Source organism: Trachurus trachurus (assembly GCF_905171665.1).
Source record: "Trachurus trachurus genome assembly, chromosome: 1".
Taxonomy (NCBI): Eukaryota; Metazoa; Chordata; class Actinopteri; order Carangiformes; family Carangidae; genus Trachurus; species Trachurus trachurus.
This window is the reverse complement of record NC_139891.1, coordinates 13852180-13866000: the sequence shown is the minus strand read 5'-3', so window position 1 is coordinate 13866000 and position 13821 is coordinate 13852180. Positions and strand designations below refer to the sequence as shown.

General features: G+C 41.0%; 1 protein-coding gene across 1 annotated transcript in view; it reads right to left on the bottom strand.

Moving 5' to 3' along the window:
- Nucleotides 1-13821, bottom strand: part of usp43a (ubiquitin specific peptidase 43a) — a gene marked incomplete at its 5' end in the record, with an annotated part of 96922 nt that overhangs the window by 55266 nt on the left and 27835 nt on the right. The window contains one exon of the mRNA XM_083976565.1: nt 6225-6328. Within this exon, the coding sequence (XP_083832691.1) occupies nt 6225-6328 (104 nt within the window). The remainder of the gene's footprint in view (nt 1-6224; nt 6329-13821) is intronic.

The following is a 13821-nucleotide window of genomic DNA, read 5'->3' as shown; positions in this document are numbered from 1 at the left end:
GCCATTAAAAATAGATGGCACAAACTGAGAGTGACAGACGGAGGAGGGAGCGAGGCTTTGACAAAGACTTATTTAAACGCCGCAGCACAACGGAGTGACTAGAGCACCGGCTCCCACATCGGCAGCCCAAACCACAAGACAGCCCGAGCTCTAATCGCAAACATTTATTCAGATCAGACAACTCCACCGAAAGCCTCTGTAGAGCATCTCTGTGAGATATAAAAAGAATCAGGAAGGAAGAAGAGGAACGACAGAGAGACCAACCAAGTGATGTAGACAGAGAGAGAGAGCGGGGGATTAAATACACAATAAACCAAGTTTATATTACATGAACCTGGTTATTAAACATTTAGACATGTTGGATTTATTGGTACTATTACATAAAGCTCATTGATACTTGTTTCATTCATGGCAGATATGGCTCACATTAGTTTGTTTATGTTAAAACTGCGTAATCCATGTGGATAGAAATCTTATTTACTATTAAAATGTATCATTTAAATATTATATTATTAAAATCTTTGAGTGCAGGCCAGCTCAGACTGAATCAGACTAATGAGATGAGGGTACAAATTAGTTTAATGCATATTTATGGTGAAGAAACCCAGGATTGAAAACAAACTGCCGACCAACTGAGTATGCTTGTCTATTATTTATTCAATGTGAATCACAGGGGAGATTATTGCCACAGAATTCAGAGACAAATCAACACTCAGTCGTTTCAATTAGAGCATAAACTTGTATAAATGATGTGTTCTGCAAAGGAGGCACTGGTGCTTGATATAGGTCTTGGAGTGAAAAACTAGTGCAAGTATTGATTTTATTTGTGAAATCGTTTGGTGCTATACTCAGAAAAATGACGACAGCACATCAAGGCTGAAAGAGACTGAACACAAAATGTTAGTAGAAAAGTGAAGACTGTACCAGTTTTTTAGGAGCTTCATTATTTCATGAATCTATTAAGTAATAGGGGATATGCAAATTAATGACTGTCAGTATGTGGTGGTGTAACTGTGCCAGATGTTGCCAAACTCTCAATTCTGAGTTTGGGCTAGTGAAGCTGCCGTTGTCCAGCAGTAGTTGCAAATTGGCAGTGTCTGGCATGATTCTTTGTTTTCTGTTTAGGTGCTTCAGCTTGACAGTTGCATCCAGTTAAAAACTAAAATAAACCCAAATAGGCAATTCTGTATTCTGTTTTACAACGAGCTCTTCCATGAAGGCATTTGCTGAAAATGTTACATTTTACATTCAGTCATTTGGCAGACGCTTTCCTCTAAAGAAACTTCGAGCTGGAAAATGTTGAACCCTCCAACACAGCAGCACAGATGCTGTCAGTGCACTTGTTTACCTGATTTACTTGCACTTTGTTTTACTGAGTAAAATTGGTGGTGAGTTGAGCAGCTCTAATGCTGCTGTTCTGAGAGTTTGAAAGCTCCAATTTAAGAAATACACTAAAAGCTGAAAAAAAAAACATTGAGGTAATCAATCAAGTCATTTACAGACCATCTAGACAATGGTGTGATCATAAAAATCTTATCAAATGAGATACTGCTCAGACAAAACAAACATTTTAGGGCTATAATATCTAACTTTTCTACACTAAAACATCTTAACATGACTGAACTTTGTGTTTATTTCTTTTGGTTGCCTGCCTATGGCATCATATCCCTTATGTGCATGTGTTGGTGTTGTGGTTGCCTGCCAGAAGCAGTCAAAGTTGACTTTTTATCCAGTTTTTAGCCACATTTTTTAAGTTGTACCTCTTACATCTTGGTATTTTTTCAAATATTTCAACTAGATGAAGGGATCAGATGTTTGGATATGAAATTTTCAGAGAATAATGTTAAGCAGCTCAGCTTTGAGCCCCTTCGAGACGTCCTGTATCTGTGAAACCGTTTTTATTGGTTAAAATCACCTTGGTCTGTTTGTTTTGGAGGAACAGATAGTTACTGGTGAAAGTTTCTTGTTACAGTAAACCCTCCTGAATGACTGACACTAAAGGAATCTGAACCTAGAAAGAAGGTGGCAATGTTGGTGAAAAAAAACTTACAATGTCACCAAATATCTTCTATTGTTATTAATTCTGCATGTTAACAATTTGACAGTAACTTACATCACCAGTGTGAAAACAAATACAAACTGCCCTGCACCCTCTGCTATATCTGCCCTCCCATCTCATCCAGACTTAAACAGTGACACACATCCACTCTCTTCTTCTCTATTTATGCACATCTTACTCAAACCCCCTAAGGTGAATGCCACAGTCTCTTATTGTGAGATTTGCACACGATCAGTTTGTAATACAGCAGTGGTGACTCATTAAAACAACTGGAGAAAACAGCTGGAATAATGAGTTTTTAGTGCTCAGTGGAACAATTCACAGCACTCAAGATTCACATTTGTACTTAAAGCAGAAGTGAGTGGTCCGGTCGTTTTCGCTAATGCTGCGTTCCAGGCAGGCTTTTGAAATCGTAAATTACAGCTTCAAGTCACAACTTACGACTTTGTAGCGTTCCAGGCAACCCACTCGTGTTTTTCCGACCTGTTTTACCGGTGAAAGTCACTATAACGGCCACTCGTAACTTCCGACCGGTGAACTCGTACCAGATCGAACTGGTATGACTTCACGGTCGGAAAAATACGAGTTTCCTTGAACGCACCATAACAGTCGTCGTCCCTACGTCACCACATTCACGGCGTTCCTTGGCTGCACACACAGCCCTGCATGCCGTTCTCTCTCCTCATTGGATAAAAACTGTAGGATACGATAAATGTTTTCTCCTCAGCTCAGAGCAGAGCAGAGGGACTGAGAGACCCGTGTTTCAGTCCAAACACTCTATGTAAGTGATTGCTGTCGGAAGATATAACTATTTAAGACTTATATTAACACAAATATATCACTCACTTCTGCTTTAAGGATGAGGTGTGAATAAAAGGAGTAATAAAAGTTGTGTTATGTTAGAATTATGCCCACGCTTTTGATTTGTGCATCATATTCTTCATGTTGATCATGATGATTAAACAATTCTTTTATATGCTATAAAAGGTTATGAAATTAAAAACAAAATATCTCCAGTTCTGCTTCATTGCTTCTATTAAAACATTTTTCAATACATAAAAAAAAACCTATCAGGGGCGGTGTTTAGCTCAGTTGGTAGAGCACCCGCCCCATGTGTTGAGGCTATAGTCCTCACTGCAGGCAACCCCAGTTCGAATCCCGCACCGAGCGGCCCTATCCTGTGCGTCATTCCCCCTCTCTGCCTCCCATTTCCTGTCTCTCTCTGAACTGTCCTGTCCATTAAAGGCCAAAAAGCCCCAAAAATATACTAAAAAAAAAAAGTGCAACAATATTACAGTGCAACACATCATCAATAGAGTACTTTAAAAAAAAAACATGACTGAACCCTTACAGCATTCAGCATATGTGTGTGTTTGCTGGCAGCACTACTTCACTACATCTGCACAGTTTGATTAAAGCATGTTTTAGTGTAGGTTGTAAGCTGGGTTACACAGCTTATGACCGCACACATCTTGAGCGAGTGCCATGATTCTGGTTATTTTCTTGGACGTATCCTTCTGTAAAACTGTAATATATGGTGTAAAACCCATAATTGTCATAGGGAACATGTAGCAGGTGAAATGTGGTCCTTCACTAGTCCATTATGAAGTCTCTCCAGTGTCCAGACACACCAGAGACAAAGCAGTGACATAATGTAGTGGCATTTCAGCTAATTACATGGGTTCAGTAATGATCACATGTGCATGTACACAAATAATACGTAACGTCTCGCTGTCTGTGCACATGTTGAATAAATCTGCATGTGTGTAGCACATATCTAATTACCCCCCACCTCCCACTCAGCAGTGCTTGGAGGTGTGTGTGGGTCTGGGAGTGTGTATATGTGGCATCTAGAGCTAATTACAGAAGCTCTCAAGCTAGGAGAAAGTATTACCCCGCCTGCACTCAGCCAAATAATAGAAGCACAAAGAAATGCCCCTCTAAATATAGCCTGAATTGTTCAAGAAAAGAAAGGAGGAGAGGAGGAGAGGGGACATTTGTGTCAAATGGGAAATGAGGTGAGCTGGGAAAGAGAACAAGGCAAGAACAGGATGTGTGTGTGTGTGTGTGTGTGTGTGTGTGTGTGTGTGTGTGTGTGTGTGTGTGTGTGTGTGTGTGTGTGTGTGTGTGTGTGTGTGTGTGTGTGTGTGTGTGTGTGTGTGTGTGTGTGCGCGTATGGGTGTACTGGGTCAACAGAGACCCAGACAGCTGTTTGAAGATGCAGTAGTTGCTTTCAGGGACTTGTGTTGTGAAAATTTCCCAAAGCGTTGCCGCTCTAATCAGCTAATGAACTGGCAGCTAATCTGATAATGTCATATAAACACTCAGGTGTTTGTGTGTCTGTGTGTATGTGTGTTAAATGTGAGAGGAAAAAAGAGAGAGAGAGAGAAAAAAAGAGACTATCCTGCAGGGATAGAGTCCGTCTCTAAGCGTTCAATCCATCATCCTTCACTGGGGAAATGGGATAATCCCACGAATGAATGGCTGGTTAACCCCGCAGTGCGAAGTGGTCACTACTGTACAAGCATCGCAGGTTGACCTTGAATTTCTCCCCTCAATTTACACACAAATAGGCCTTCGCCCATTTACTGCCGCGCTAAACCGAGCGATAGTAATTTAATTCAACCAAGCAAGAGAGAAGAGTGAAACCCATCTGAAATTTTATTTGGTCCTAATTCCAGACGTAGCAGGGTGGTGATGACCGCAAACTCCTCTGACAAACTGTCCTAAGCCAGTATCAAATTTAAGGTAAGTACTGACTGTAAATAAAATACAATTAAATACAATTAAATACAATTAAAGTGTTTGTCAGTGAAAAGCTGGAGACACCTGTCATCAGCCGTCAACAACTGAGCAGTTCATCCAGCTCTTTCCCACTGATGAGATTACAGTTCATTTTACAAACAACAGTAACAACAACAAGAACAGCTTTGATTCTGCAAAAAAGGAATGGGACTCATAGCATTTCCATTTACTCATCATATTGATGCTATAAGTAAAATGTGAAAATAAACTGAAATTGTTCACTATAAAAAAGTCTAAGGCCTAAAACTGTAGTATGTAGAAAAGCATTAAATCATTTAAGAAGAATGAGGAATTGATTATTAAAAAGTCTTTTTGTACTTATTACTTTTTTTGTGGGTGAAGCTCTGAAGCAGCTTTGGACTTTGCAGCTCCAGAACACTAACTAGATACAGACAGAGTCTCTTACACCCCCCACAGAGTCCACCAGAATACCACCCCCTCTTAATCTCATATAGTATGGATTGAGCTCCCACAGGGAGCGTTTCCATATAGATCAAGCATTAGTGGCCTTTATCTCCATACTGAGCCCATTAGCAAGTGGGCACGTCTGCTTGCACTGAGCTGGAGCTCATTACATTATGAAGTTTGCATGGACAGAATCTCATATTCTACTTGTTTATTTTCATTTCGGAGAGGAAAAATCTGGAAGAACAGAAGAAAATTAGAACTTTGCTGGGTTTAACTTTTTTCCCAGTTTGTTTTTCGTACAACAGTTAGTTTGCCACTTAAAATCATCCAAACGTCCAATTTGAATAAAGCCTAACATATTCTTTGAGCTCTATCTATATATTCACTTTCCTTTATTTTGTTTGCATTGTTCAGGGATCAAATGAGAGGTAAAAGTAAAGGTTAAGTGAACGTACACAACCAAGTGCGCCGACAAGGTTAGTGAAAGGTCTAGAGTCAATTCCATTAGTGGGTCTATTAAACTTGAGAACCCAGTCTCTGACTTTCCACTGTGAATGAAGCAAAAGGAGCCAGAAGCCAGTACTAAAGATAAATCCCCTGAATCCTTCGCAGGCCTGTCTGACCTACTTTCTTAAGCTACCGATTCTTATCCACAGGAGAGAAAATACATTCTCACCTGTGCTGAATGCCCATTCTCATACATAATGGTATGTGTGGCACTCTGTTTATTCAAACACAACCCCAGGACAGTAGATTTAGGTGGAATATAGCCTGCATACTGCATAATTGATCGGGATCGTTTCCAAAATATGTTCTTGTCCTACTTTTTACAGAAAGCTTTGAGTTACTTGCTTTTGACAGAAATTCCTAGAAATTATAAAAACTGAAAAAAACCAACAACTCCATCTTCAACAGTAGCTGAGCATGCCGTTTGTGTTTGTGTCCTTCTCACCTGTACTGAGCCTGGAAGTGTTCGTGGACAAAACTGTGTGGACCTCGAGGCTGCTGTGTGCTGGCTGAACTGGGACTGGAGGAAACCTCAGATGAGCTGGGTCCCTGCAGACAAAGAGATCAATCGACAAGAAGATGAAAATTTAGTCACATCATGGTCAAACTTCAACTTTTCATAAAGTTATGTGCAGGTGGACATACAAGCACAAGCAACAATACAATTACACATCATCATCATCTTTAGAGTGGTATTGAAAAGGACACTAGTGTTCTTCTTTAAGGAATGGGGAAAGGCTGCATGCAAGATGTGTATCCAATTTGTTTTAACCCTCTTAGCTCAAACTAATTTCAGGCAACATATTTGCACCTGTAAAACTATTACACTTGCTTTGTTGCAGCACAGGAAGAGATAAATCAGAACCTCAGGGGGGCAGAACTCTATGAACTTTAAACCAGAGCTTATGCCATTCATTTGCCACTTGTAGTGACATAAATCATAATTTTCTTCAGTTTTATTTAACTGAGATGATGCATGCTGTTTGATTCACTTTCACATTAAATGTTAGCGCAGGGAGGGGTGTCATCTGTCTGTGAAGGAAGTGAAGTAAAAAGGTAAACAGTGAGAAGTCAGCACAGATTGGAGTCACAGAAATGTTTGAGATCTCTACCGTCCTCAGTGTCACGTTGATGTTTGCTGAATAAACTAAACTGCTGCGATGCCCCGGGAGCTGGGTCGGACTCAGTGGGAGGGCAGAAACACTTCAAAGATGAATTTAAGAATAAAAGAATGGTGGCAATGAGTAAAAGATGGATGAGTATTACTTTGGGAGAAAGAGCAACAGATTACTGAAGCTTCATCTTATAAAGATGATATTAAAGCAGTCCTCTCTCACACCAGGTGGTATGATTGATTAAACACACACACACAAGCAGTGGGTTGAGTGCTGTGGAGGAGTCACCGCACTCATCCAGCATATACCGGTCCTTCATTCTTACAAGACTGCTCAAACCTTTCTTTTGAAACTGGAGCAGCAGAGGAGCAGAACCACTCCAGAGAGCTGCGAACATTTGCACAGCAAGAATGGTTATGTCAGTAGGCTGAGTAACAGCCATAATGATAACTATATAAAGCTATAGATCCAGGTTCTGGCTAACAGCAGGGCTTACTGATATACTGATGTGCTGAATTTTTCTTGTCTGTGCTTTTCCAGCTATGACAAATCTGACAGTTTGCTGTGAGGTTTTCTTCCATCACTGCCTCATAAAACCTCAAACACACCACTCTTCTTCAGGACATTGCTTCTGTCTATTAATTCCTTATGTTGTGAATGATGAATACTTTCTTACTTGTTTTGTTAATTCAGGGTGGGCTTTCAAACCTTCACCTCTGTGAGATTGTTAAGTGCTTGGCATACCGACTAGAAAACATAATATTTCGTCTGAACCCTCGTGTGGGGCTTACACATTAAGCAGCAAACAAAGTCGCAGCCCATCGGAACACCAGGGTCTGGTCTCTCCACCTTCTCAGGGGAAATGAAACTTTCTGGTCTGGTCTCGCGTCGTGTCCTCAGAAATAATGACAATCCAACTTCGTGGAGGCTTTTCTTTTGTTAAGACTAAATCCAATCACTGCTGCATTCACTTGGAACAATTAGCTGCTTTTTGGCATCTTTCAACACCTCTCCAAGGATGTCTCTTTCCAGAATTCAAAATGAAGCCAAAGCACAAAGCCCCCCCAAAAAAGCATATGTAACAGTTTGTTTTCTAGACTTTGCCTTGTCTTAGTGTAATGTCTGTCTTTCCTAAGTGGATACAAACACAATCTAAAAGCTCATTAGCCTTTAAATTGCAACAAAATGCAAAAGTAATACTTTTATTCTTCTGAATACAGTGTTACAAGGAGAAACAAAGACAAGACGTATAATTAGTGCTGCTGAGTCTTGTGAGGACACCAATAGTCAAAACAATGGAGAGTGGAACAGGCAGCTGAAACTGCTGCATGCTTGGGATCAGCATTTCCACATCTGTGCAAGCCATGACTGTTGAAAAAACTGCACATCCATCTCAGTATGGACTTATGCTTTATGTACAGTAAAATAAAACAGCATTCAGAAGAAACCACATTATTAAGGTAGAAATAAAAGGGACAAATGTGTAAACAAAATGGGAGGAGGTGCCTCAGCCTGAGAGCGAACTTTTAGCAGCACATCACTCTTAATGGACAGTTTAGGAGGACTGTGTGGGCTGTGGAGATTGGAAAAGGGATTCATCAGCACCTGGGGACCAAGTGATGCAGCAGGGGCTATTTGAAGTTGACTTCAATTTCCATTTTGTGCCGCTGACTTCACTCATGGTGTGGAGAGTTGGGTGCAAGAATGAAGATGAGCTTCTAAATCTTGGAAAGAGTGGGTACAAGTCTCCGTTTGATGTAGGATAATCATATGTGATTTTTAAACTCAAATTAAGCCTTATTTTTCTACAATGTTGAACCAAATATTTTTTCTCTGTGAATTTGTGTAAAAAAAGAAACAATCAAAATGTTTTTTTTCCCCCTCTGTAACAATGGTCTGTATTTCACGTCTCTCTTCTGCATTTACCGAGCTGAGCTGTGACCGACTCTCTTTCTCTCAATTTCGCTCTCTTTTCTCCATCTCTTCTCTGGAGGACAATAGAGAACAATCCTCAGACCCTCAGAGACAGACTAGGTTACGAGCATCACCATGGAAACCCTGGCCTCATTCCCCCAAATCAACATGTGGGAACTTTTTTTTTCTGCGCCAGTCAGAGCGTGGCCTAAAAATAAAGGAAAGGCTAATCACCAGAGCCATTGATTTCCGTATGAAGCCTTATGTCAGCATCCAATGTGCATTTGCATACATTTTTAAATAAATACACAACCTCAACCCAAGGATCAAATGAGCATATATTTTTGAGTAATGAGACTACTCATGACAAGATGTTTGCATTAGTTCTCTGAAGTTTTTACATAAAACAGACTGTCTGTGAGAGATATGTGCAATGAGCACCTCTGTAACATTTGGTATGCTTTCCCCCCCCTTTATTATCATTATTATAGCATAGTATATATATATATATATATTTTTTTTTTTCATTTGATATTTGCGGGATTCAAACCTGGGCCGATTGCAGCAAGGAATAGCCTCTTATGGGGTACCTGCTCAACCCACTGCCCTACACGTTGCCCCAACATATGCTTAATATAAAATGTATATGGTAAAATGCTTAATGAAATTCATTGTGTGGCAATTCATATTCATATTTTTTTTTTTTTTTTTTTTACCAATACTAGTAAAATTACACTTGATATACAGTAAATTCTGTGGCTTGAGCAATGGTTGATTCCAATCTTGAGCCCACTGCTGTGTGAGAATGAAAGGAAGCCACTTATGGGTCCATTTATGTGGACAGTGTTAATGGTAATCTAACAACAGGGGAAGGAGTATGGTAAACAGTGGACTGCAAGTAGGAGACAAAGATTGGCTTTGATACTCTGTTCTCTGTGCATAATAAATCACAAGCAGAGCTTTTCAGTGCACACTTGAAAAGGCATCCACCATAGACAACCAGACCTGAGAGGAGAATACTATTGACTCCAGAAAAGGTATATCTATATCTCAGACATTTAACACACAGTATACAGCACAGGTATAAGGTAAGGTGACATACAGTACACTGCAGATACACACACACACACTGGGAGAAAAAGCACTGAGTGTACTGTGTCTTTCTTTATTTAGCACCAAGGGAATAATGAATACCACCACAACACTGCTCCTGCTTTGCTATCCTCTGCCAAAAATAGATGCGGGGGCCGGCCGCAGCAATAACAAGTGAATACTAATATTCAGAGCCACTAAGCTGTTCAATTGTCACGCTGGGTGTGAGCCAAAAAAAAAAAACAACAACCCCTGACTGCTAACAGATCTAGGCCATATTCAACTGTCTCCTGGTGCTTTAGGGACAAAATTACCGGTAGCAGCTACATGCCCCCTGGCAGTGTAATTGATTGACATATTGGCCCTCCTTTCAGAGCTCAGCATGTTCGAGTCTAAGTAGCTGATTTACTTTGTTCTCTAAATGACAGTAGCGTCAAACTGTAACAGATCTGCTTTCAGAAAACGCTAGATGAGCAATGAGCAGCTACACAGAGATTATGACAAGTGACAACTACGGCAAGCAACCTGGGAAAACACTGGAGGTCCCCCACAAACCACCAGGTGTTTGTCGATTACAGTACAAAGAACTGATCTGATACTGTGCACTCGCCAAAAGCCTGGAGGACCTTTAGCAATGGGTCCTGGGATTTGGACACACAAACCTTTGAGAAAAAGGGGTTAGGTGAATTTGTGATGAGCATTTATAGCAACTTTGCTACACTGAGCCCGTTTCTATTATTGCAGTGCTGCTCTTAAATGAACTACTTTTCCGTTTTGGCAGCAAAACCGTTCCCAGAATATTGAGCAAGTTTTTCCAGGGTTTAAAAAGAACTAAGGTCACTTTGAAAAGAACATTGTGTCCTGCTCCCGACTCTTTTGTTCTCCCTTTCTGTTTACTCTTGCTCTGAGCAATGAGAGGTCAAACAGGTACATATCACCACCATCAGCGGAGCTCGGCATCATCGCATCACAGGAGCGGCAAAGCCACAAGGACTTCATGGGTGTTGTCTATCAGTGAGAACGCTGCACTTTCTGCACACACTTGCACAAAGTGCTCACCAGGGCCTGTTAGCACACACAAGACAGACATGGAAACAAAGATGGAGAAGTACACACACACAAACTTCAAGGAAGAACAGTCCCAACGACTGCATTGTCAAAGTGATGCTGGTACTTCAGTCAGCCTCCGTCAGTCTTCAGTGTACCAACTGTCACAAGAAGCATCAAGGCTGCTCGTAAGTTTTTCACAGACTCTGTAATGTATGATAACTGTAAAATATATACAGTGTTTTTCTTGTACACTGAACAAAGATGAGCTCAAGGAACCAGGTTCATGTGCTACCGAGTCAACTTCATTCACCAGGAATCCTATCTCGTGGTGTGTGTGTATGTGCAGTCAGCACTATGTGCTTGCAGTTAAGCTAAAAACAAGAGCAGATTGCTACTCTGATTGTCTTGGGATCCTGCATAGCGGTCTCATACCCATCTCCCCACCTACAGCTTTCATATGCTGCTATCTTGTCCTCCTTTCTGTTTGCCTTCACCTACTGCACCACTGCAGGACATCACAACATACAGCATGAAAACAGTGAAGCCATGAAAACACACTTACATGATAGCAACTGTCAAGAAATGCCAGAGAAAAATATGAATCGATGTGGTCAAAGCTAAAAAAAACAAAACAAAAACAAACTAACAATGCTGCTTAACTTGCTCCCTGTATGATAGGCACAGGGAAAATATGTTGCACTGTACCTATATCAAGTTTGGTCACAACAGAACTAACCCTCACCGTGACTTTTAGTTTGCTTGATAATAAGATAATTTCCTCTTCTTCCAGCCTTTGCTCCTTCGAACCTCAACTCAGTTTAGGACTCAATGTGATCAGTGAAACATTTCTCCAGTGCAGCCACTGTAAATCTCTTTGGCCCTATGCCCTCTTTGTCTGTTGGCAGAGGCACAGCTTCCCTCCAGAGATCTTCACACTCCAATCCCTACATGAAAACATATGTTGTTATCAAAGCCCTGTTGCATCCCCTGCCACGCATTCATGTGAGACGTTGCTGAGGCGCTCCTCGACAGCATGCTGGGGAGTGAGTGGGAGTTTGGCTTGCTGAGTGTGGTAGTATATTTGAGGGTGTTTGTGTACGTTACGTCGGGGCTTGTAGATTCAAAGCAAGCAAAAGAACCACTATAACAATGGGAGGGAGAGGGTCTCTGGTGTGTGTGGATGGGTGAGTTGGGGCAAAACATGGACAAACCAGGAGAGGAAGATTGGCCTGGAGCTGGGCAGACTGACTAATGACCTAAGAACTGCAAACTGCAACCATGGCACTGACATGCTGTGTATTTCTGCTCCAAAATACAGTATATTACTACCCTGCAGGTACACAGCTGCCCATCAATGTCATTAGATGATAATATTTGGTTGAATGTAGGTTGTGATTCTGGGTGAATGGGCTGCATTCATAGAGCTTTTCTAGTCTTAACGACCACTCAAAGCATTTCACACTAACATTCACCCATTCACACAGGTTCATACAGCACTTTTGCCTGTAAAATGTATTTTTTTCCCCCTATCATACACAGACATTCATGCACTGATGATACATCAGGGCGATGTATGTTCCCATGGTAACTTCAACATGTGGACTGGAGGAGCTGGGGATCAAACCAATGATCTTTTGAGTGGTGGAGAGAACCTGCTATACTACTGTAAGCCACAGTGACCAACATTCAATGTCAGGACATCCAGTTACATATAATTATGATAACTGGACATTGAAATGTGAAAATCTTGGTGTCAATTTGTGTAAACTGTAGAAAAAGTAGCAATACATTTTTTGTTACTAAAACAATACTTCAGTGCATTTCCCAAGATATAATAATTCTGTTGAACAAAAACTATCAAAGAGTGACCTTAGAATCAAGTGGGTGCAGACAGAGTGCCCTGAGCAGTGAGTCCCCAGTTTGTCATTCAACTGCTCTCTTATCCCACTTTTCTTGTCCGTCTACACACACACCTGCTGGAGATTGAGACAACAGTTGCCTACAACCTTATTTGGATTTACATTTGTGCATACACTATTGAAACTTCTGGAATCAATTATAACCACCATGAAGCCAACATGACCACTGCCTCTGTTCTCTGTGAGGGAGCAGAGCTACAAACTTTGTTCCCCCTTTAAGTCTTCAGCAGATGAATGTTTCATAACTCAAGGTATAGAGACGTTGCCTAGAGTATCACTTTAACATATTGTATGCTTTCCACCTCCTACTTTTCTCAGTCCTGTGGGCTTGCTTTTAAGCTGCAGCAGCTAGCTAGAGAGTGTGTTTTCACTCTTAAGTGTCTGAATTAATATTTTAACACACTGACATTTTAAATTTCAATGTCAGCTGGCATCTGGAGGGTAGCAGCTCTATACAGTGCAGCTGAAGTGGCCCGGAGGAACTTCTGTAAAATGACAATAAGGAAATATCATTTTTAATAATCCTGCTGTGTCAGTGTGCTGAGCGACCTGAAGCTACAATTGGGAAGAAAAATGTTTTATTGAGACTAAAAATAATCTCTGAAAGGTAAATAGTGTTCGACTAAGGACAGACGCCGATTCAGTTATCATCTCAAACCACATTTCTACTCGCTGGTCCAAAGGGCTCGACACATTCCCCCTTGCTGTCAACACCATGCTCTGACTCATCCGACACACTAACTCACATGTTCTCTTTCACTTTCTCTCTCCAGCACACACCAATACAGGTGTGCACCTTCACATGAGTAATCAGGTTGGGTCGTACTTGCGCCTTTTATTTGCCAAATGACTTGAATGATTCAATAATTTTCGCCTAAGGGTCACGAAGCAAGAGTGACCGTACTCACTGAGGTGATGAAGCAAATACGCAGCAGAGCAAAAGAGATGCTGG